This window comes from Quercus lobata, chromosome 11 (genome assembly GCF_001633185.2).
Source record: "Quercus lobata isolate SW786 chromosome 11, ValleyOak3.0 Primary Assembly, whole genome shotgun sequence".
In the NCBI taxonomy this organism is placed as follows: domain Eukaryota; kingdom Viridiplantae; phylum Streptophyta; class Magnoliopsida; order Fagales; family Fagaceae; genus Quercus; species Quercus lobata.
In genome coordinates, this window is record NC_044914.1 from 4023803 (window position 1) to 4048803 (window position 25001).

General features: G+C 35.0%; 3 protein-coding genes and 1 long non-coding RNA gene across 5 annotated transcripts; 2 read left to right on the forward strand and 2 right to left on the reverse strand.

Moving 5' to 3' along the window:
• Positions 1–298: 298 nt before the first annotated feature.
• On the forward strand, positions 299–2445 carry LOC115968160. The gene is made up of 3 exons (XR_004086681.1): positions 299–419; positions 754–810; positions 2408–2445. It is a non-coding gene; the product is annotated as an uncharacterized LOC115968160 (long non-coding RNA).
• Positions 2446–4821: 2376 nt separating this feature from the next.
• LOC115969039 (putative disease resistance protein RGA3) lies at positions 4822–8805 on the reverse strand. 2 transcript variants are annotated; one of them, XM_031088600.1, is made up of 2 exons: positions 5164–8805; positions 4822–5031 (listed from the first exon to the last, which is right to left on the reverse strand). In XM_031088600.1, the coding sequence occupies exon 1, from the start codon at positions 8623–8625 to the stop codon at positions 7738–7740; it is 888 nt and encodes a 295-aa protein (XP_030944460.1). In that variant the 5' UTR covers positions 8626–8805; the 3' UTR covers positions 4822–5031; positions 5164–7737. The 2 variants fall into 2 exon arrangements, with proteins under 2 accessions (XP_030944460.1, XP_030944459.1); XM_031088599.1 differs by having other exon boundaries at positions 5164–7732.
• Positions 5204–6112, reverse strand: LOC115966297 (disease resistance protein RGA2-like). The gene has a single exon (XM_031085553.1). The coding sequence runs from the start codon at positions 6110–6112 to the stop codon at positions 5204–5206; it is 909 nt and encodes a 302-aa protein (XP_030941413.1).
• A 10725-nt stretch (positions 8806–19530) lies between the features above and the next one.
• On the forward strand, positions 19531–21237 carry LOC115967325 (transcription factor GTE5, chloroplastic-like). Its single transcript, XM_031086397.1, has 2 exons — positions 19531–19800; positions 19917–21237. Exon 2 carries the CDS (start codon positions 19981–19983, stop codon positions 20650–20652), a length of 672 nt encoding a protein of 223 aa, XP_030942257.1. The 5' UTR covers positions 19531–19800; positions 19917–19980; the 3' UTR covers positions 20653–21237.
• Positions 21238–25001: the final 3764 nt, after the last annotated feature.

A 25001-nucleotide genomic window follows, 5' to 3' on the forward strand; every position in this document is an offset into this window, starting at 1 on the left:
ATTAACTTGCATAGAATTTCCTAGTATGTTTGATTCGCCAAATTAAAATTTTTGATGCATTGATATTTGGGAGTAGGGGGATTTGAACTTTGGATGTTTTGGTTGGAAACACTAAGAAATGCCAACTAATTAGCTACATGGCTTTTGGCTATTTGCCAAATTAAAATTGCATTTTCTTTCTTCATTTAATATAGATTAACACTCAATAAATGTAATTGTCCTTTTTTTTTTATGTTAGTATTATACAGAGCTCTGACAACTTATAGAATTCTATGCAGTTCAGTAAGGTCATCTACTATCAACTGAAATTTGGGCTTGAGAAAGATCATACAGATACCAGTGGTGCATCAACAGGGGTATCTGCACTATCGGATGATTCATGGTTATCTGCTGATAGCTTTTTATACCATCTTTGCAAGGTACCTCTCTGAGGTTACTAAGTCATTGTTTAAATGCATGATTGTGCTGCCATGCTTAACGGGCATTTGTGCAAATTTACAATTTCCCTTGTTGTCAAAACTTTTATTGGCAAGTCAGATTTCAAGGCTTTCATTGATCTAGTGAACTGTTTACCTACTCACCAACATTTATCGGTCAATTTGAGCAACTTGCTTAAAAGGAAATAAAAAAGCATTGCTTAGTCAGTTTTAATCACATTGATTGAATTATGTTTCCATCGTAACATTTTTACTTGTTAAAGAAGACTGGTAAGTTTATCACAGATTTTTGACGAATTGCTAAATGGAATTGCAGGACTTCTTTTCATTGATGCTAGATGCCTCATCTGTTGATGGACATCTGCTGTCGTGGGTATGAACACTAATCCTGCTTCTTCATGTTCTTCATTTTGATTCTCTGTTGGTTTGGAGGTTGGGACTGGGGGCAACTTGTCAGGCTTTCATTTTCTCTTCATACACTTTCCTTTTAGGCATTAGCAATTGATTCTCTGTTTTGGTCTGTATAAGATTATGGATTTTCTACTCTGCGAATTAGATGTTATGTATTTATTATTTTAACTGGTTTTATAGAGATACATGTATATAACATATAAATCTGCCTATAAAAAAATTCATGTCAAGGAAATTTGGTTCATTCATAAAACCAACATTATCAATTACAAAAATTGTTGAAAGCCCCTACTATGTTGCTTTATTCTCTCTCTAGGGGGAAAAAAAAAAACCAAAAATCTTATTAATTCAAACTCAATCATTTATGATTTTGATTTTGAATGTTTAATTTTTGTTTTTTACCAATTACAAGTTCATATCTCTAGTGTCATTTGATTCATTTCATACTGGATAGCTAGATCTTAATACATTTATGGAATATTGAAAATTTAAGTTTGTTTTATGATGATATCTTGCAAATTGAATTATGCATTTTTTGATTTCCTTGAATAAGGATGTTTACTTTCCTATTTTTAATAGATAAAGACAATTCACGTATTTTTATAAGATTGAATCAATGACCTCAGCATCTATGCTTTATGGTGGGACACATACAATCAAGGCTAAACTACCATCTACACTTTGTATGTTTGGGGTTGCGGTCCATCAACAATGAGAATTTGTAATTTACACCCTTAAGTATGAAATCAATGTCAATGTGCCCCTTCCATCGTGGTCTATCTCATTTTCGCTACTAATCCACTCAAATATGACATCATTACAGGGTGGTTGCAATGATTTACCCTGGGTTAGACTTTAAGTTTGTTGTTAGGTTGGCCATACACAGTGGTGATTTGGCGGCTCAGAGGTGTTTGGGCAATCGTGCTTGGATGGGTTGATTTTTGGGTTTTGGTTAATTTTGTCTCCTTATATTCAAAAGGGCGTAATTATTTGGTGGTTTAGCAGCAAGAATGAAAAGACGTCGAGGGACAAAATGATAGCAATGCCAAACTTAAAGGGTGTAAATCGTATTTTAGTCAAGAGTCAAATTTTGGTGGTTACCTTGGAAAATAGTTGATTTGTCTTGGTTTAGGTGACCGATAGCCTGATATGAATTTGTGATATCAATGCCATGCCTGTAATTGCTAGTGATGGCTGAAATGCATGACATAAAGGCCAATAGTGGTCAATATTTGTCATCTGGTATAAAGGCCAAAAGTTGTCAATATTTGATATTTTTCAACAGTCTATGGTAGCTTCAGCTGGTTTTGGTAAAATTTTGTCTGTGACTCTGAATGTTATGTAAGGGCCATTACACTCGATTTGAGCCACATTAGTTTTAATGCATTTTAACACTTTGGTTGAAGTCATTTGGTCCATAGGCTATAGGAAAGGAGTTTGTTGAGCCTTCATTTGAGTGAAACCTCCCATAAGGGATTGTTAAGCTTTCACTTCATTGCAAGTAGTTGCTTTCTACTTATTAAGACAAATTGTAATGTCCTCTCTTTTTATTATTATAGACAAGGAAACTTAAAGAGTTGCTTGAGAACAATCTAGGGTGGGAATTTCAGCTAAACAGTGTAGTCAATGGAATATACTTTGAAGGAGATGACGAGGTTAGTGCGTATCCATATTAAAAATTTGATCTATGGACTTTCTCGCTCATGATCTCATCCTTGCTCATTGTTCAACTTTGCAGTTTGCTCCGGTAGTAGAGATGTTGGATGACCCAAGTTGTAACTAACTTCGGCAATTGAAGATAGGGATTGTGGTCCTCCATCCCATTAATGTAAACGCACTTTAGTTATACCTAACTTGGTTTACAATATTTCACTTTCTTGCCAAATTTTAAGGCAAATTCTTTTTAGTTTTCACTAGTGCAGAAGATATAAATATTTTTGTATATTATGATAAAAAAGACTTGGTATTTATATGGATGATGTAATAGACTTTTTAGAATAATTATTACGTTAATCTAACCCACTAGTTGTTATCAACTTAAGATTTTGGCATAAATTGGTAATTGATTATGGTATTAATCACTTATTAAGTGAAAGTCTAGGCTCACACATAAGGAGGTGATAGAATAATGGTTAAATCATTAAATTTTCTATTTCCTTTTCAATTTAAAGATGTGCAATGTTCAAGCTTTTTAGGGTGATTTTGCATTGCTAATGTTCAAGATTTTCTTGTGACTTGATTCCATAATGATTTTTATTTGCCAAGAGCCTTATAACTCAATGGATACCTTCTAGTGTTTTTAATAAAAATATTTAGGGCTCAAATTCCTCCTCCCCATTGTAATTATTGAATTATCAAAAGTGAATTAGTTTTTATTTATTTGGTAATGTGGAGCTTTTTTAGAAGAGAGTGAATGGTTGTATAAGAAATTAAAAAAAAAAAATTGTTATCTCAAGTGATAGCTTAATTGTTAGGGCATCCTTTTGTGCTCTGTACATGTGGTTTGAATCTTATTTTTCATACTCCCACTATTTATGATCTAAACAAAAAAAGTATAGAATAAATTAGTATGACTGAACTAATGACAAGGTTGACTTATATGGTTTTTTGGCCCATTTTCTCCTCTATATATGGGATGGGAAACACTGCTTCTAATTATGCATCTCAAGTTTGATTTAGTGGTTCTGGTCAAGAGGCTTGTTGCTTTGCTAAGAGAGTTGCAACTCTTTTTTGCTTGTTTTGCATGTTTTTTGGCTAGTTTATGAGCTACTTGACTTATTTCTAATTGTGTTTTGTTTTGAGAAATTTTCTTGCTCGTTTAGAAAAAAAAAAAAAAAAAAAAAAAAAAAAAAAAAAGTCCTTTCTTTTCTTCTTTTGAGAAAAAAAATAGTGGAACATGTCGGATTGTCCATAACAATTTGAAAATACAACAAATATACAAATAGTAATGAAAAGCGTGTCACAAAATTGAATTGAACTTTTTTTTTTTGGGAGAAAGAGAAGAAAATCTGAACTCCGACTGCAAGCAAAAATTGAAGGTAATGTACCATTGTGTTTTTACGTATTGTTCAAGGGGTATTGGGAAAAGAAAAAAATTATCTATATATAAAATATTTTTTTACTAGTTTAATTTTATCTTGGAAACACTTTTGCACACCTTGATTTAAATCTTGCACATCCTAATCACATATTAGCTCAACCCAAAATCAAGCAACAAAACAAATTTGCCCATCCCAAAACCAAACAACATAGGTCATCGATCTTTCTCTCTTTCTCTTTGATCTCAGTATCATGAATCTTATCTAATCTTATCTCTCTTCTCTATTCGACTATCTCAGTATTGCTGGCTTTAAGAGTTAAGAGTGAGTGTTTATTAGTTGTGAGTATCTCTTTCTTTATTATAAATTTATATTATGTATGTGTAAGTGTGTGTTTAATTCTGATTGTGATACTGTTAGTGTGCATTATTTTTCAATTTTTTTTTGGTTATAATGTTGTTTGTGTGAATTGTGGTGTGTGTGAATGTGTGCGTTTATAGTATAAATATAATATAACTTTATATAATTTAATAATTAATAAATACAGAGTGTTTGTTACATGTGTATGTATTGTTATTGTTATTGTTATTATATTATAATAACTTTTTGTTATAAAGTTAGATTCAAGAAAAAGAATGGTAAAGTTAGTGATTGACGGATTGTTTTAAGCATTTGATTGGTTAAGTAAAGAATTCGTGCATTATTTATGTATGGATGAGTGTAGCTGTGTGGATCAACAAAAAATAGAGTGCCAATGGTTTAGTTTTGTCATTTAGTCTAAAATATTTTTATAAAAACAATGACAAATAGATAATGACAATTGTATAAAATAAAAACATTATACAAACTTGCCACACCTACTCACATTAATAATAGATAATGGCAATTGAGATTGGACAAACAGGAAATCTCTAAGAACTCAAGCAAAAAAAAAATATCGGATTGTCCATAGCAATTTTAAAATACAATAAATATACAAATAGTAATGACAAATGTGTCACAAAATTGAATTAACCATTTTTTTTTTTTTTTTGGGGAAAAAAAAAAAAAAAAAGAGAGAAGAAAATCTGAACACTGCAGCAAGTAAAGATTGAAGGTAAATGTACCACTGTATTGTCCACCGCAGGCATCATTAGTTTAGTTCACTGCAAGCATACATTAGAGTAATGCATATATTAATATCCATATTAAAATCCAAATACAATTTCATAAGATAAGGAATAAACATTAAAAGGAAAAAAAAAAAAAAAAAGAGGGGGGGGGGGGGAGAAAATTACCTTTATAAATGTTAACATTGCCATCTCAGCGTTGACCAACTTAGCAACATTTCAGTTTTCGTAGCGATCCCCAACCCGTCGATGATGGTATCTCTGAATAAGGAATGATGAGAACTTTGGGGATGTGAGATATTTTATGCCAATCCTCTCCACTGTCTTTCTTGCACCGCTTCTCCAGATGTGGGCATCCTTCAATCATCAATAATTTGAGTGACGTAAGATTTTGTAGCTCGTCTGGCATAGACATTAGATTAGGGCATTTCCAAATATCCAAATCTGAAAGCGATGTGAGGCATCCAATCTGCTTAGGCAGAGAAGATAAGTCTTCACAGTACCAGATGAACAGATAACGGAGAGTAGTTAGATGTTGAATACCCTCTGGCAATGAAAATAACTTAGGACACCTGTTGATATATAAATGTTCAAGTGCAATTAAATATTGAATTCCCTCCGACAAAGAGCAGAATTTGTAGCAGCTCGAAATGGATAAACTCCGTAGTGAAGATAAGTCCTGCAAACCATTCATTGGTAAGGATAAAAGATTATTACACTCCTTTATAGAAAGTCTCCGTAATGAATGTAAGTTCTGGAGTCCTTCTGGAAGACTTTCGATCTTGTCACAACATTCAAGACGAAATTCATTCAACGCAGAAAGATTATCCAACTGATTAGTCAGTGACTTGAGATTGGGCATTTTGGAAATCTCCAACTTTTTAAGCGTCTTATGATTTTGCAACAGTCCATCTGGAAGAACTGTCAATTCATCATCCATGTCTTCAATCACAAGGGAAGAAAGTGAAGTGGGATTCATCACTGACCTAATTAACATTGCATTGTTGCTTCTCATAGTCAAATCTGTAATGGAAGGAATAATAGGAATTTCAACTAACTTTGGGCACTCAGTGATTCTTAATGTGCTTAGGCAGGGAAAACTTTCTATTCCATTCATTGTTCTCCATTACTCCAAATCGCGCATATTATGGAGCCTAAATTCCTTCAATGAGGGGAATGAAATTACACCGTCTCCATGGAACTCATTGCCAATATATTTCACAGCATGCCAGTCAGTTATATCAAGAACCTTGAGGAATGGTAGTTTGCCAAGAGGTGGCAAATGTTCACATCTTTCCCAACAATAGAGCGAAATTTGAACCAAATCACAAAGAATTGAATCTTGAATCCATGTTGGAATTTTTGAACCATGATAGTTGTTTATGGCCAGTTCTTTCAGATTTGAATGAGGTTGGAGACCATCAAGAACATCTTCAACATGGTCCGGTACATGGCTTTCATTGTCACTCTGCCAAACCAAACTTAGTGAATAAAGATTTTGTTTTCCGATCAAATTTGCACTTTTGGCCTCCTCTGAATTTTTGACATTATCAAGTTCCTTTATTGTCAACTTGTTTCGAAGGTTTAGTACTTTCAACTCACTTATTTGATAACCTTTTTCCTTGCCAGCAATGAAGAAGCTCAATGATTGGAGGCAACTTAGTTGTCCCATTCCTTCAGGCATACGAGTAAGAGAATCACAATTAGTGATCCCAAGATGCATTAGGTTTTTCATGTGCTTCATACCTTTGGGTAACTCACAAAGAGAGCGGCATTCATCTAGTTTCAACGTTTGCAAGTTCAAGAGGCAGGTTGTTGATTTAGGTAAAACTTTGATAGCAGACTTAGACATGTCAAGATACCTCAAATGTTTTAAATTGTTGATTGATCTCGGTACTTCCGGACCCATATGTTTAATATCCAATACCCGAAGATACTTTTGTTTAAAGAAGAAAGGCCGAGAAGCTTCACCATCAAATGCACCAAGGCATGAGCGTAGAGATCGAACTTTATATAGGTCCTCATTCAAAGAAATGTTTGGTGATGAGAACATGCCAAAAAACATATGAAAAATCCTGCCTTCAACCTTCACATCTTTAACAAATTCCACTGCAACGCATTCATGCCTCATAATAGATTGAGCAAGGTCATGCATAAGGTCATGCATTTTACACGTTATATAGCCAGGATACTCCTCCTTGACATCTTGAAAGAAAGATCTCCATACTAATTTATTGAAGATATCAACACCCAAATCATACAACTCTGATGGTTCTTTGAAGGGAATAAAACCATTAGCTATCCACAGTTGTATCAACTTATCCATCTCAAGCTTGTGATCTTTGGGGAATACACAGCAAAAAGCAAAACATTGCCTTAGATGTGGGGATAGATGGTGATAACTCAACCTGAGGGCCGGCAAGATGGAATCCTTACCTATTGGTGAATCCCAAATCTGACTTTTTTCCACTGATTCCCAGTCATTCTTACTACTTTTTATGGACATGAGGCTTCCAAGAGCCTTTATAGCTAGAGGCACGCCTCCACATTTCTTCACTATTTTCCTGCCAATTGATTCCAATTCTGTTTTCTCTTCTACCCTTCCCATCCCAAATACATGTCCTTTAAATAAGGACCAAGAATCATCATCTGACAAGAATCCCATGTGGTGTATAGGAAGTATTGGGGCCATCATTTGCGCAATTCTTTCAATCCTAGTCGTCACTATAACCATACTACCTTTCATCCACACGTCAACATATCTTTTAGAGGGTCCCATTCCTCATGGTTCCAAACATCATCCAATACAAGTAAAAATCTCTTCCCACGCAATTTTTCTTGCAACTGTTGCTGTAGTGGATCCAACTCGAAAATACTACATGCACCTCGATCAATAGACTCTATGATCGCCCTTAGCAACCTTTTTATCTGGAAATTATCTGACACACATACCCAAATTCTCAATTCAAAATGGCTCTTCACCCTTGCATCATTGTAGACTAACTGTGCAAGCGTTGTTTTACCCAAGCCCCCCATGCCCCATACAGCATAAATGGCCAGATTATCTTGATCATCAGACTCATTAGTGAGCAACACTTTAATGATCTTTTCTTTTTCCTCATCTCTTCCATAAATCTTACTTTCATTCACAAATGAGCCAGTTTGTCTTTTTTCTACATCAAAAGCTTCCATGTTTATATCTCCCTCTCCCAAGTGAAAAGATCTCTCCCTAGAAATGGCATCCAGTCTATCCCTCACATTCTTCAATTTATGTGCCATTTTCATGCGAAATATAAGTCTGTTTGGAAGAGAAAAGAATCTACTTACTTGGCTTGTCGCAGCTTTCTCTCTCTCCACCTTTCGCATTAGAGCTTCAGTTGCAAACTCGTCCAGAACATTATCCGCATCACAAGCTACATCTTTGAGCTTTCCCAGCCAATCCATGATAACTTCATTGTTCCACTGCTTCTCCTCTGCATATTTGACAACGGATCGGATGGCAGACATCGTGCTCTTAAGATTGCCGAGCTCAGCTCCCAAGCCCCAAGCAACTCCAAATTCTTTAAGTGCAGAAGTATTCAAGTTCCCCACCACAGTGCTCACCAAGGCAGAAAGAAGTAAGTCCGCCATATGATCTCTCTTTCACTCAATCTAGTAATAAATTGCTATAGGAATACAGGATAGTTGAAGAGAAGTGAATTGCCAGAAGAGAAATGCTTTAATCAGCTACTATTTTGCTTCAAGGCCTATAATTTACCTGCAAGTCTTTCTACTTTTTGGCTCCACAGGGCGTGGACTTGAGTTGACTACAGCATATTCTCTTTTGGATGGTATATTCCTAGTGGGATTTTAATTAATGTTTCCGTCTTTCTTTCCTTGTCAGCTTTTTCACATCTGGCTCCACACGGCTTTGACTATACTATTCATTAGTGGATTCCAGATCTACTCCAGTTGATTAGTGATGGCCCACAAGGATTTTACTTTGTTTTAGATTTCTATAGGGCCGGCTGATGCAACTATTTAAGGTCCAAATAAAAGAAGGTCTTTCTTGGAAAAGAAAAAAAAAAAATATATATATATATATATATATATATGTATATACTAAATTTTTTATTTTTGAAAATATTTTTTTAAGGATTGAAAAAGTTACCTTTATTTTTTTAATTTTTGAAGAAAATTTTTTTAAAAATGAAAATTAATATATGCCTTAAAGGCACACATTAGTAAAATTCATATATATATATATATATATATATATATATGTATGTATAATAATTATCTATAAATTTTAACTAAAAAAAAATATTTTAGTCTTTTTAATAGTCAATAAAATACATTAAAAAAGCTTCATTATATCTTAAAATGCAGAAAATTAAAAAGGAAAAAAAAACCCAAATTTCAACTAACAAAATAATCAAATTTTAAGAGATAAATTCATTAACTCATTTTTAAAATATGTTAAAATCAAAATTAATACTAAATAAATTTATTAATAATAAAACATAATTATCTTAAAATATACTAAAATAGCGACTATAAATTTCTAAATCAAAAGAAAAAATCTTTCATCTCTCCCTCTCTATTTATATTCTTCCCTTTCATTTCCTTGTGTTGACTCTTGATCTTTTTCTATAAGCTCAGTCATTCATTTTAAATTCATTTTAAGTTATATTTTACATAAGTTACTTGATTAAGAGGACAAGGACAACACACTGAGTCTTAATTCTTGATTTTTTTTTTCTATAAGTTCAGTCATTCATTTTAACAAGCTTTTTCACATCTGGCTCCACACGGCTTTGACTACATTATTCATTAGTGGATTCCAGATCTACTCCAGTTGATTAGTGATGGCCCACGAGGGTTTTACATTATTTTAGATTACTACGGGCAACTGAACGGTAGATACAATTGAATCAATTATTTAAAGCTACTAAATAAAAGAAAGTTTCACTTAAAAAATATATATGTGTAATATTTATTTATATATTTTAATTATAAAAAATATTTTAATCTTTTTATTAGTTAGTAAAATGCATTAAAAAAATCTCATTATATCTAAAAAGGTAGAAAATTAAATAGAAAAAAAAAACAAAAATAACCAAATTTCAACTAATAAAATTAAATTTTAAGAAACAAATTTATTAACTCATTCTTAAAATATATTAAAATCAAAATTAATACTAGATAAATTTATTAATAATACAATACAATTATCTTAAAACATACTAAAATAAAGATTATAAATTTCTAAATCAAAAGAAAAAATCTTTCATCTTGCAATCTGTCTGCCTCTCTATCTATCTTCTTTCCTTTCTTTTCTTTGTGTTGATTCTTCATCTTTTTCCATAAGCTCAGACATTCATTTTAAGTTATATTTTTTAATCTACTTAATTGACAGGATAAGCACAACACGCTGAGTCTTGGTTCGTGATCTTTTTCTATAAGCTCAGTCATTCATTTTAAGTTACATTTTTTAATTACTTGATTGACGACAAGGACAACACGCTGGGTTTGCTCTTACACTCGCACAATCTACTCACACTCCACAGCACTAATGCCAATGCACAGTGACAGTGCACACTGCACAAAGCTTTGTACTTGATAAAATGACAGGACTTAGCAATGCAAGGCACAGTGCAATTGTTGAGTATATAATATTTTATTATCTAAAAAAGTGGAAAACAATTTAACCCCCACCAACACAGCTACAAACTCCCTAATCCACCCACACGGGCCACACTCAATGTATACCCACTCAAATTAATATTTTTTTTTAATGCAAATTTTTAATTCATCAATTATTATTAATTATTATATCAATTAATAATTTGATATATATTATATTAACTTATTTATATTTTAATAATACTAATTTATTAAATCACACAATAAATAAAACTAAAAATATAAAAAAAAAAAATTAATATTATTTAATTACTATTTAAATATAAAAAATTTCCCCAAAAATTTTCGATTAAAGCCTCGAAAATTGTTGAGCCAGCTACGTGCATCAATGTCTTATATTGCTTTTCAAAAAAAAAAAATTATTATGTACTTTCAAAATATTATTAATATGTACTCTCTACTCTCACATTACTGGTAGATTTTATTAATTAAATTCATGATAAGACCTTGTTGAGGTCTAAAAATGATCATAGTAAGGGAGGCCCAAAAGAATGAGTCAGGCCCAAAAGGAAAAGAACAAGGTAAGTCTAAAGAAGCAGGTGCAAATGGACCACAAAGGAATAAAGAGGCCCAGGAGGCTTGAAGCCCAGACGAAGAAGTATCGAGAAGAAAAAGAAAACCACGGTAAGAGGTTAAGAAGTCAGGATCCTCAGCAATCATCAAGAGGCGCGGATTTTTCCAGGCACACAGTCAAAAGAAGACTAGGACAGCTCGAAAGGAAAAGACAGAAAAAGAAAATAAGAAACAAAGCAAAAGAACACAAGCGCCAGAAAAACCCAGCGACTTCTCATGGTACAAGCAGAAAGAGTCTCGGGGAACCAGAACAAAGAAACACGAAAAAGAGAATGGTGACAGGCGGCTTTCAAGTTGGCAGAATAGGATTCTGCCCAGACAGGAAAAAAAGGGAAAAGTGGAATTGCCAAACGGTGAGGCCGAGAAGGGCATACCTCAGCACATCCCAAAGAAGGTAGCCAACCAGGGACTTTCAAATGAATCAAAGCTGAAAGAAGGAAAGAATGAGAAAAACGAGAAATGGGACTTACCGAGTGATAGGCATGGAACAGGCTCTGTTCACAAGAAGGCAAAACAGGGGAACCAATGGTTCCTCGGGAAGACCAGAACTTCATTATAAAAGGAATGGGTAGGTTGCGAAGAAAGGGGTAGTGAAAAAGAGAGAAAAAAAAGAGATTTTCTAGAGAAAATAACTATCAGTAAATTTGTGGTGAAGAGAAAGAAAAAACACTAAGGGAAAAATGAATATTGCTTTCTGGTATCCTGTAAAAGCTACTATTGCACATACTCGGATTCAAAGAGAATCAAACTTTACAAGTTTTGAAGGCTGAAATAGCCACTCAAGACTGTAATTTTTGAGCTTTATTGAACCTTGTATCACGTTCTAGTGAGCTTTCTGTAACTTAACAAAGAACATATTAATTAAATATGTCTCAATAATTCTAGGATCCCTTTAGCATTAATTTTGTGCCTCTTTGTTAATCCTTCTTTTTGAATTTACCTTGTTGTTTTGGCATGTCTTTCAATACGAATATCCTTACTTGTCATTTTACTTGTATTGTAGGAAGTATCCCCTATACATTACTTGATTCTTAAACAGCCTTTTAGCTACAGTGAGTCAAGACCCGATTCACCAAACCTCTTATTTAGGCCCGGGATCTTTGGGCCTGAGTGTCACAAAAAAGGCACTCTCACAGACCTATTATTCATGTAAGTGGAAAAAATATACATTTATAATACTTCAAAAGTACTTAATAATTTTCTACAACCATATCTAAACTGTCTAGAGTTTGTATCAGTGCTATTTAAATATACTATTCTACATTTTTACCTTGTTTCGGTAAAAAAAAAAAAAAAAAAAAGGCTCTTTTAGATTGGTGTAGTCGTTACTTCCACTTGATATTCATGTGGATAACAACTCAAAAGACTAAAGTTACAATATTTGCCACGGGTAAAGGGAAAGCAATATGACAGCGTCACTGTCACCGACCCTTTTCCAAATTTGACTCTTCCGCGTAAATCAAATGGATGGATCCAATTCCAATGTGACAGAATTGGTGGAGCAGTTGATTGATACTTCAGAGAAATTATTGGGATATAAAGTAACAAAGGAGCAATCAAATGAGCTGGAGTAGATGTGGAATCCACTAATGGATAGTTTAGTCAAAACCGTGTGGAGCCAGATTTGAAAATCACTAATTAATGCTTGCTGAAGTGACAAGGAAAGAAAGATGGAAAAATATGTAAGCTGTCTCTGTCAATTTTTTTATTTTTTCCATTCAATTTATATTCTAATCACACAAAAAGGTAAATACATTTTATGTATGTATATATATATATTTTTTTTTTTTTTTCTGAATTATATATATATATATATTCTTTCTTTTGATGATTATTTAATTCTTTAAATTGATGAATTTTTATGTTCAACTTTATTTTATGTTGATTTGATTTGGTTATATATATATATATATATTTTGTATGTTGCATGTTATCCCATTAAATTACATCTTTTGATTAAAAATAAGAAATTAACCCAAAGACTAACGAAACTCAAAAATCAACCCATCCAAACACCATTGCCCAACCACCTCAGAGCCACCAAATTACCATTGTGTCTGCCAGCCTAACCACAAACTTAACTGCAAACCCAAGCGATATCGCTGCAACCACCCTATAATGATGTCATATTTGAGTGGATTAATAGCCAAAATGAGACCGACCAAGATGGAAGGGGCACATTTACATTGATTTCATACTTGAGGGTGTAAATTAAAAATTCTCAACGTCGATGGACAATCCCAAACTTACATTGTAGATGGTATTTTAGACGTGATTGTATGTACCCCACCATAAGGTAAACATCCTTTTTCAAGGGAAAAAAAATGCATACTTCAATTGGCAAGATATCATCCTAAAACATACTTAAATTTTCAATATTCTAGAAATTTATTAAGATCTAGCTATCTAGTATGAAATAAATCAAATAATTCAATTTTCAATATTCTGGAAATGTATTAAAATCTATGAAATGAACCAAATGAGACTAGAGATATGAACTTGTAACCGGTAAGAGACAAAAATTAAGGGGGTGTTTGGTAGATTAGTTCTAACACATTTCTACACATTTTAAACAACCATACACACATTTCAACACATTTTTTTCTCACATGTATATAAAAAACACTCAAACAACATTACTCAAACTAACCAACCAAACAGACCCTAAACATTCAAAATCAAAATCATAAATGATTGAGTTGGAAACTTGGAATTAACGTGAGATTTTTTTTTTTTTTTTTTCCTAGAGAGAGTAAAGCAAAGCAACATAGCAGGGGTTCAACAATTTTTGTAATTGTAAAAAATTTTGAATGAGATAATGTTTGGTTTTATGGGTGAAGCAAATTTCCTTGGCATGAATTTTTTGTATAGGCAGAATTGTCATCCCTCCATGGGCATTTTCATAAGCTCAATACAGTTGAGATTCTTCCCCCCCCCCCCCCCAACCCCTTCCTAGGTGGGGAGAAAACATCTAGGTCCATCACCATTTTTTTTCTCTCTCCCTCCCAATCAAACATCCACTAAAACTACTTTTTCTCCATTTTTCTCTTCTCAATTTTCCATCTTCCTTAAAATCCTTCCAAACAAACATATCCTAAGGGAGAAACCAACTAAAGGTAGTCTTATATGTGAGTATTTTTGGGTCTTATATCATCTCAAACATCTTGTTTCAGACTTTGGTCTCTTTGGATTTTTCATTGTGAGTGTGGGGTCAGAGAATCTATGACCCCGGCCCATTTCATGTTAAGGCCCAAGGCCTGTGCCGAGGAGAGATAAAGCCGAGGACGTACCATGGGAGTCCAGGACCGCCTAAGGAAATGGCCGAGGACAAACTTGTACATAGCATCCCATAATGCCCCTAAAAGGAAGAGTGAGCACAGTGCAGAAACAGCCCAAGTAAAAGGCTGCTAGTACTGCAATAAAGCATTCTGCACCTGACAGGACCATACTCTTCAGCTTTTGCAACCACCCCCTAACCACTCTAGGTATGACCTGACAGGACAAGTCGTAAATTCTAGGAAATTGAGCTTATACGTGGACGCTGGTGAGAGGGTAAACGCCCGTATAAAAGGTTAAGAGAGGCAGTGTGAGAGGGGTGGGGGGACAACCAGTCCTCCCAACCATGGTGTCCTAGAAATAAGGAGAATAACAAGAGCACAAAGCTCCCCAGACTCCTTGGACGAGATTCACTGACCGGAGCCAACCCAAACCACTGTCCGGTGACCAAGACCTAACCTTTCAAACCCACGCTCTACAAATGATATTGTTTGGGCCCTCTTTACGTACGACCCCAATGTTATCTTGGGGTCGTCACGAATCGAGTCCCTACAATTGGCGCCGTCTGTGGGGAAGGCTTGTGCGTTGGCCCAGGCGGTGGAACGAGAAATCCTCTCATCATTTCTAGCAGACCATTGTTGTATCTTAACACAAAGTTCCACTAGGGGCTGCGTGTCGAAACGTTAGCAATGCGGACGGTTCTAGGGGCTTTCCATGGCGGATCAACGTCTCACATCTTGGTTGAGGGGCTAATCCCTCCCATACTTAAAAAATCTAAGTTTTTGACAGAACCAAGGTATTGCATAGTCCTCGGACTCAAACCTATAGGGAAACCAACTACTTAACAAATCTAAGTTTTGGACAAAACCAAGGTATTGCATGGTCCTCGGACTCAAACCTATAGGGAAACCAACTACTTAACAAATCTAAGTTTTGGACATAACCAAGGTATTGCATGGTCTTCGGACTCAAACCTATGGGGAAACCAACTACTAAAAGAAATATAAGTTTTGGACATAACCAAGGTATTGCATGGTCCTCGGACTCAAATCTATGGGGAAACCAACTACTTAAAAGAAATCTAGGTTTTGGACAGAACCAAGGTATTGCATGGTCCTCGGACTCAAACCTATGGGGAAACCAACTACTTAAAATAAATCTAAATTTTGGACAGAACTAAGGTATTGCATGGTCCTCGAACTCAAACCTATGGGGAAACCAACTACTTAAAAAATCTAAGTTTTGGACAGAACCAAGGTATTGCATGGTCTTCGGACTCAAACCTATGGGGAAACCAACTACTTAAGGAGAATTCTAGGTTACTCAGACCTATGGGAAGATTATTTACTAAAGTTGGATTAAGTCCTAGATATAATGAAGATCCCGACCTGTCATTAGAGTCTCAACTCTAAGGGAACTGATGCAAACGAGCATTTAAGCTCGGCATGATCGTACCTCGGTCCTCAGACTGGATACCAAAAAAGGACCAAGGCTATGAAAGCCATCAGGAAGGCGGCGAAACACTCCAGTACTTGGCGGCCCGCATGGACGATCCTCTTTTGAACCACCCATCCTCGGATGGTTACCTCCTACACCGCACCGAGTATTCAGCTATCATCTCGGTTAGTTTGGGGTCGGCATTATCAAGCTAAATATCTCGATAAGTACAGAATAACATCTTTCTCTCAAATAAAGGTTTTTGTCCTAAATATCATTTGTTCAAGTCGGCGTTATTGTGCCGGATAGTTTCAATAAGTGCAGAGCAAGAGCTTTTTATTAACTGGGATTTCGGCCCTAAGCATCGTTCAGAATATAAAAATGAAAAAGAAGTCATATGGTAGTACGTTTATTCACGGCATAACCATTGCAAAAAAAGATAGAATACACAAAATAAAGCAATGTTGACTTTTATTAATGTAAAGAAGTAGTACAGCGTACAATGAAGGGCTTAAACAAGCCTATACAGAAAACGAATTACAAAAACAATAATAAAAAAACAAAAAAAAAAAACAAACAACCAGAAGTCTTTCTAAGCTCTGCTCCGAAGTCTTTCCAAACTCTGCTCCAGTAGCAACCATATTGAGAGGAGGACTTCCTTCGATGGAAGAGGAGAAGAAGAGGAAGAAGTAAAAGCACCAAGATGGATCTGGTGATGGGAAAGAAGAAGAAAGGGAGGCAAAATGAGGCACCAGTAAAGGAAGAGAAGAAGAAGCAGGGACACTTTATCCCTGCGTCAGCCCTGATTCCTAACACGCTGGTGCCATGTTAGCTATACTCATAAGAGAGCGGCTGGTACTGATAATAGGTGACCCCAGCTCAGTCGCACCAAAAGTTTGACGCGATGAGCCCCTGCTTCGAATTTTGGCTGAAGGAGGGATGAGAGGTATCTTGAGTCTTTACCAACCCTGCCCTAACTGAGCCATTTTAAGTTTCGGAAGAACATAACGTTTTCGGGAAGGATATGGTCTCTTCATCCCCACTCCTATCTCAGACATATCACAATTCAAGGTGTGAATGAGCGGATGAGGGAAACTCTGGGTGAAGCTAGGAGTTTAAGACTTTAGAGGGATTAAGGGGTCTCTGTGTGAGGGAAGTAACCTCTTGCTTTTCTTCTTATATGGAGGGCAAGATGGGTGGCATTTAATCTATCCAAATTTCCAAGAAGATTTGTAAACGTGAATATACCCACTCCACTTCCCAACGCCGTCAATAACCGTCGAATTTGAGTGGTCTCGTAAAGGGAAATCATTAAAGACGCGTCTCAAACACTGAAACGGCAGGAGCGCATCGTAAGTGAATCTAGAAGAATGTCTCGTAGTCCGGCGTGTTTTCTGGGTAGAAGAAGAGACACCCACATTGATGAAGGGCAGAACTAAGCAGACCGTAATAAAGACGTGGCATCACCAAAACCCTCCTCTCCGACCAAGAGATCGGACAGCAGGATTTTGAGGGGCTATTGTGGGGTCAGAAAATCTATGACCCCGGCCCATTTCATGTTAAGGCTCAAGGCCTATGCCGAGAAGAGGTAAGGCCGAGGACGCATCATGAGAGTCCAGGACGGCCTAAGGAAATGGCCGAAGACGAACTTATGCACGGCATCCCATAATGCCCCTAAAAGGAAAAATGAGCACAGTGCAGAAACAGCCCAAATAAAATGCTGCCAGTACTGCAATAAAGCATTCTGCACCTGACGGGACCATACTCTTCAGCTTTTACAACCACCCCCCAACCACTCTAGGTATGGGCTGACAGGACAAGTCGTAAATCCTAGGAAATTGACCTTACACGTGGACACCGGTGAGAGGGTAAACGCCCGTATAAAAGGTTAAGAAAGGCAGTGTGAGAGGGGCGGGGGGACAACCAGTCCTCCCAACCATGGTGTCCTAGAAATAAGGAGAATAACAAGAGCACAAAGCTCCCCAGACTCCTTGGACGAGATTCACTGACTGAAGCCAACCTGAACCACCGTCCGGTGACCAAGGCCTAACCTTTCAAACCCACGCTCTATAAATGATATTGTTTGGACCCTCTTTACGTACAACCCTAATGTTATCTTGGGGTCGTCACGAATCGAGTCCCTACAGTGAGCTATCCCTTCGTTCCCACATAAAAATTAATTGTGACATTAGTCAAGTCCAACCAAGGTTGACTCAAACCCCACAATATTAATTTTAGAAATATTTTTTTAAAACTTTAGAAAATGTTTATATTCTCAGTATAAAAATAAAAATAAAATTAATGTAACACTGTCATATCCTTTTTGTATTGTATTGCAACCATGTCTAGTGTTCGTATCAGTGCTACTTAGCCCTCTCTTTATATATCTAAGGATCAAGTTTCATCTGTTCGATGCTCCACACACATACATGACAAGACCAGCAATGTAGTTCCACAGCTAGATGAATCAAGTTTCTGTTTCTCATATCTTAGAGCCAAGCAATTCACACGGAATAAAAAGTGAGCTGTGGCAAATTGTATAAATAACAAACTAACAAGGATATCACAAAATAAAAGACTATAGCTAAGCTAAGTGAAGGAATATACTGTAAACCAAAGCAGAAAAAGAGGAAACAAACTTTATGCATTCCAAATCTCGGAAGGGACAGCATCAACAAAGAAAAGCAACAATAATATTTCAATTTACAAATACTAAGGGCTCATTTGGTACATAAACTGAAACACATATTTTCAGTTTTTAAATAACATTATATGTATTTCCACACATTTTTTCATTCATACATATTTAAAAAAAAAAAAAAAAACAGAAAACTCTTGTTTAAACACATGTACTAAACAAACCTTAATTTGTTAAAGCTCTTTTAGACCGGATTAATCATTACTTCCACTTAGTATGTGTTTAGATCCCGATGAACTTGCGTCTGGCATTTTGTTTTTTGTTTTTTTTTTTGCACGCGTTCAGCTTTAGGGGACAAAGTACACTGTTTATATAGTGGTAAGTGTTGTTCATGCACTGTTGAGCCGTGATTTTTGACTTTTCTGTGCACACCAGTGGGTCTAGTATACTGTTTACGAGACCCACAAACCTTATTTTTTAGCAATTTTTTCATTAAAAATGGCTTTCACGATAATATTCACATATTTAAAAATTATTTTGCTATAATATTTTGAATTTTCAGTTTTCAGCAAAATAAACTATATTCAAACGAACCCACGTGGATAACATCTTGTAGGGGCCCTTTATGTGCATGGTGTGTTGAGTTGCCTCCTGCGGTGATGGGCCCGAATGTTTATGAGTAAGGGAGTTGGGACTGATCCAATTGTAACTCAACTGGGACCGGTTTGTGCACAAACTTATACCTTGTCTGCCAGGAGTAAACTTACGGCAAGCAAAACTGTTGCAGATGAGTTACGGCAAACAGATATAATAATAATAACTAAAACAAAGTATTCTGACTATTTTAAATAAATGACTATGTAATCCCTACTTATAAAGTATGATTATAGTCATGATGATGTCAATCACAGAAAAAGTAAAGAAAATAATACGAACTAATCAAATGGGCATAAATCAAGTTTTAAATTTAGTCTGCCGAAGCAAAACCAAAGAGGAAAAAACGCCTCTTCTCAATGTAAATAATTTCCCAGGAAAGGATCCTGCAGTGGAGATTAATGGCTTTAAGAGTGTCGGACCTGAATGATTAGTGCCCAAAAAAGAAGAGTCCTTGTTTGCATTTTGAAAGAGCAAGATTTAAGGGAAAAAAAAGAAACCGATCTACTGATACATGCCTGCTATATTACCTCTCATTTTTCGTTAATTTTCTCTCTTTTCTTCTCTGTTTTCTTTCTTATCTTTTTTTCTCTTCTATTTACTCTGTTTTCCTTTCTACTCCGTAAAAAATGCTCTGTTTTTTTATCACTTTTTTCAGGGCACAGCAAAGGATCGAAAAACAGCCGCTTTGTTTGGTTCGGAATTAATTAGGGTATGTATGTATGGCTTTAGGTGCATTGGGCGATGACGAAGCCAGAGACAAGAAGCGTCCTTGGGAGGATGGCGACAAGCTCTATTCCCGAAAAACCCCTAAGAAGCCCAAGAATTCCCACAATGTCCCCAAAACCAAACCCAAAACCCAAACCCTAACCCTAACCGAAGATAACAACTACTCCACTTCCCCGCCTCGTGATGCTTCCGACGACGACTCGTCCAGCCACGTTGGGAATGTCTTCCGCCAGATTTCCTTAAATTCGATAAGGAAGAGTGAGGTTAGAGAGCTTAAGAGGAAGCTAGCCACTGAGCTAGACCAAGTTAGAGGCTTTATCAAGAAGCTTCAAGCTAAGGAGCAGGAGCAGGAGAAGGAGAAGCCCAATCATGATCAGCGAAGGACCGTTCCTAACGCACCGAATCCCAATAATGTAAAGAAGAAGATGAAGAAGGTGAAATCCAATGGGGGAAGTGTTGTTGAATTGGATTGGCATTCGAGTCCTGTGTTTAAGACCTGTAGTGATTTGCTAACGAAATTGATGAAGCATAAGTTTGGTTGGGTGTTTAACAAGCCAGTGGATGTGAAGGGTTTGGGGCTTCATGATTACCATACTATTGTAAAGCATCCAATGGATTTGGGAACAGTGAAGACTAGGCTTGATAAGAATTGGTATAAATCTTAAGCCCCAAGCAACTCCAAATTCAGAAATTCTTTAAGTGCAGAAGTATTCAAGTTCCCCACCACAGTGCTCACCAAGGCAGAAAGAAGTAAGTCCGCCATATGATCTCTCTTTCACTCACTCTAGTAATAAATTGCTATAGGAATACAGGATAGTTGAAGAGAAGTGAATTGCCAGAAGGGAAATGCTTTATCAGCTAGTATTTTGCTTCAGGGCCTTTAATTTACCTGTAAGTCTTTTTACTTTTGGTTCCAAGGGCGTGGACTTGAGTTGACTATAGCATATTCTCTTTTGGATGATATATTCCTAGTGGGATTTTAATTCATTTTTACATCTTGGCCCATCTTTCTTTCCTTGTCACTTTAGCAAGCTTTTTCACATCTGGCTCCACACGGCTTTGACGAAACTATCCATTAGTGGATTCCAGATCTACTCCAGTTGATTAGTGATGGCCCACGAGGGTTTTACTTCGTTTTAGATTACTATTACTTTCAGAAACTATTGGTGAATTTGGTGCCATAATTTTTTATGGGTCGACTGTAGTTGGTAACTATGATTTTTACATGAACGGATCATTTTCTTTTTCAATTGCATCAAAATTGTTACAAAAAATTATAGCACAAAAATTAGGAGTCTGTATATTGTTTATTTTGCTGAAACTAAAAATTTATTACTGAAAGTACTATAAAAATAAGTAAAAGTTAGCTAAAATAGTACAGTAAAACCTAAAAAGTATAATGGGATACATAAATGTAACAAAAATAAACTGAATAATAAAATAATTTTTATTTTTCATTAGTATCTAAAAGGAAAGTATAAAGTCTCTCTTTATCCTTAGAAAGTAGATTTCAGTTTTCCATACAATTAATTGCTAAAACGACTAAAACTAAAAGATAATAGAACTGCTCCTTTGTTACTTTTTATAACCCAGTAATTTCTCTAAAGGATCAATCAACTACTCCACCAATTCTGTCACATTGGATCCATCCATTTTGATTTACGCGGAAGAATCAAGTTTGGAAAAGCATGATCAATTATTTGTTTATGAATTTGGGGTTGGTAACAATAACGCGGTCATATTACTTTCTCTTTACCCTGTGAGTCCGTGACACTGTTGTAACTTTTGTCTTTGAGTTGTTATCCACATGAATATTAAGAGGAAGTAATGACTACTCCGGTCTAAAAGAGTTTAATCAATTAGTAATTTGTTAATTGAATTGTTATTGTTGCTTTTCTTTGTTGATGCTAGCCCTTCCAAGATTTGGAATGCATAAAATTTATTTCCTTGTTTTCTACTTTGGTTTACAGTATATTCCTTCACTTAGCTTAGCCATAGTCTTTTATTTTGTGATAACCTTGTTAGTTTGTTATCTATACAATTTGTCATAGCTCTCTTTTTATTTTGTCTGAATTGCTTGGCTCTAAGATATGGGAAACAAAAACTTGATTCATCTAGCTGTGGAACCGCACTGCTGGTCTTGTCATGTATATGTGTGGAGCATCGAACAGATAGAACTTGATCCTTAGATATATAAAGAGAGGGCTAAGTAGCATTGATACGAACACTAGACATGGTTGAAACTTGCAATACAATACGATAAGGATATGGCAATATTACATTATTATTATTTTTTTTTTTTATTGAGAATATAAGCATATACTATAAAGTTTAAAAAAGCATTTCTAAAATTAATATTGTGGGGGTTGAGTCAACCTTGGTTGGACTAGACTAATGTTGCAATTAATTTTTATGTGGGAATGAAGGGATAGTTTACAATGAGAAATCCAAGGAGACCAAAGTTAGAAACAAGATGGTAGAGATGATATAAGACCCAAAAATACTAACATATAAGACTACCTTAGTTGGTCTCTCCCTTAGAGTATGTTTGTTTGAAGAGATTTTAGGGAGAATGGAAAATTGAGGAGAGAAAATTGGATAGAAAGTAGTTTTAGTGGATGTTTGGTTGGGGGATTCAGATCCTCTAGATTTCCTAGGGTACTCTATCAATAGATTTACTTAAATCTTAAACACTCTATTATTATTTAAAGGTTTAGATTTTGTCATGTCAACATTTTACTAACAATACTCTTAAAATAATAAAATAATGTTGCAAACAAAAAATTTAAGAAAATTGTTAGTAGATGATGACATGACAAATCTAGACCATTAAATCATTAAAGAATGGTTAAGATTTAAGAAAATTTATTTGGTAGAGTACCCTATGAAATCTAGAGGATCTGAATCATTGGTTGGGAGAGGGAGAGAAAATAAAAGGTGGTGGACTCGAGTGTTTTCTCCTCGAGCCCACCAAATTTTTTTTCCCTAAAATGGGGAGAAAACTGAGGGGGAGCTCAATGTATTGAGGTGACGAAAATGCTCATGTGCACTTGCACATGGGTTTCGTCGTTTCTTTGCCCATGTGCACTTTCTTTTCTTGTAATTCTCAATATTGGGTTTTTTTTTTTGGTGCACTCATCTTCCTTTGGCTTGTGCTATTTATTAAAAAAAAAAATTGAAGTGTCCATACACCAAAGTCAGACATTGATGCGAATTTATGAAGAACATAGATGAAAATCAACATTGGACAATACTGCAGTGACACCATAGTATATGTTGATTATAGTTAACACCATTAATCATGGTGCGATCAAGTGGGAGATGTTATATATAATAGTGATAGGTGATCACATGATAATATGGTGCACCCTCACTTATAAAATATCCTTCATTTGGTGGATGTATTATATATATATATATATATATATATATATATATATTTATACAAGATAGAATTCTACTCTAATCTAATCTAAGTGTATATGTATGTGAAACTCCCTTTTGGAGACTTGAACCCTGGCTCTTGCCCCCCACACTCCACAAGCACTTATACTTGTGGAGTGACCATCTTACCGGGGGTGTGCGGTAGTGTGGATGGTGTTACTTCACCAACATAGAGTAGAGAATTAATTAAAAGTTTTAGAGTTAGTTATTTATTGAAGAGTTGTGTCTCTTAGATAAGATACAACTCTTTGTAAATAAACATATCTCTTCTCAAGAGATACGAAGGAGGCTATAAATACTAGGACTCCTCGTTCATTATTCTCATCAACTGATGCCATATTAGAATAGTAGTTCACAAACAAGAATTTCTGTTGAAATACATTTATTAAACATTAATTGAAAAACTTTTCAGTTCAAAAATACTTCATTGAAACTTTTCGATGTTTTAAATTAAATTTTTTTTAGAAAAAGTAGTTTATATGATTAAAAAACCTACTTCCCAAAACCAAATTACCCCAACAAGTGTTACTGTCAAACTTTGCTTTGCTAGCTATCTACCCAAAACCTCCCATTTGATAAAGGAGAAGAGATTAAGGGTACACTTTCTTTGGCATCCATTTGCAAAATAAAGTAGATACTAATGCAAGACAAATAGAGTAGGACGCGGTTTTAATTTGAGGAAAGAAATAAGAACAAAACAATGGGATAAGACATAGGAATCAATACCTTGTTTGACTTTTGTTATTTCCTATTTGCGATTTGAAAAATATTTTAGGGTCATGTTAACGGATACTTTTAGGGCAATTGTTAATGGGTTTGACTTACCTTTAATACTTTTTTTAACTGGAATCTCCTTTTATTTTAATGAGAAACTGTCATATAACCCACTAACTAAATAAAAAGTGAAGATTAAAACTCACTACAACTTGCAATTGTTATTTAAAACAAAAAGAGATGTTCAGTTAAAAAAAGTATTAAAGATAAGCCAAACCAATTGTTAATACACCATTTTAGGTATGTTTTTTTAAACACTTTTATGGGAAGTTGAAAAGGTTATCAAAACATTAATTGCTTTTTTTCTTTTCCCATAAAATCTTTCCTAAAGTGGTTCATTAACAAATGCCCTTAGGGCATTCGTTAACTTTTTCCATATTCTTTTTCTTCGTAACATTAATTAGCTTTTAGGTTCAAAAAATATACTATAGGAGAATGTGGTAGCACATGCCTTAGCTAGAAGAGCTAGATTTTATAGTGATTATGAAGTTTGGATGGAGAGTGTTCCTCTGGACATTTCACACTTGTTATTAGCTGATTTACCAGCCAATTGAATAAAAAGCAAATGTTTGATTCTTAAAAAAAAAAAAAAGGTTCAAAAAATATATGAAATATAATTAGATGATTATATGACTTTTATTTGATTGGTAAATTATGGGAAACCTAGCTATAAATTGGTTTTTTCATTAAAAAAAGTTGCAAATAATTCAAAAAGATGTTTTATGTACTACAACTGCAACTATTATAAGTTTTACTATATAGGATTTACAAACAGATGTATCAATTTTTAAACATA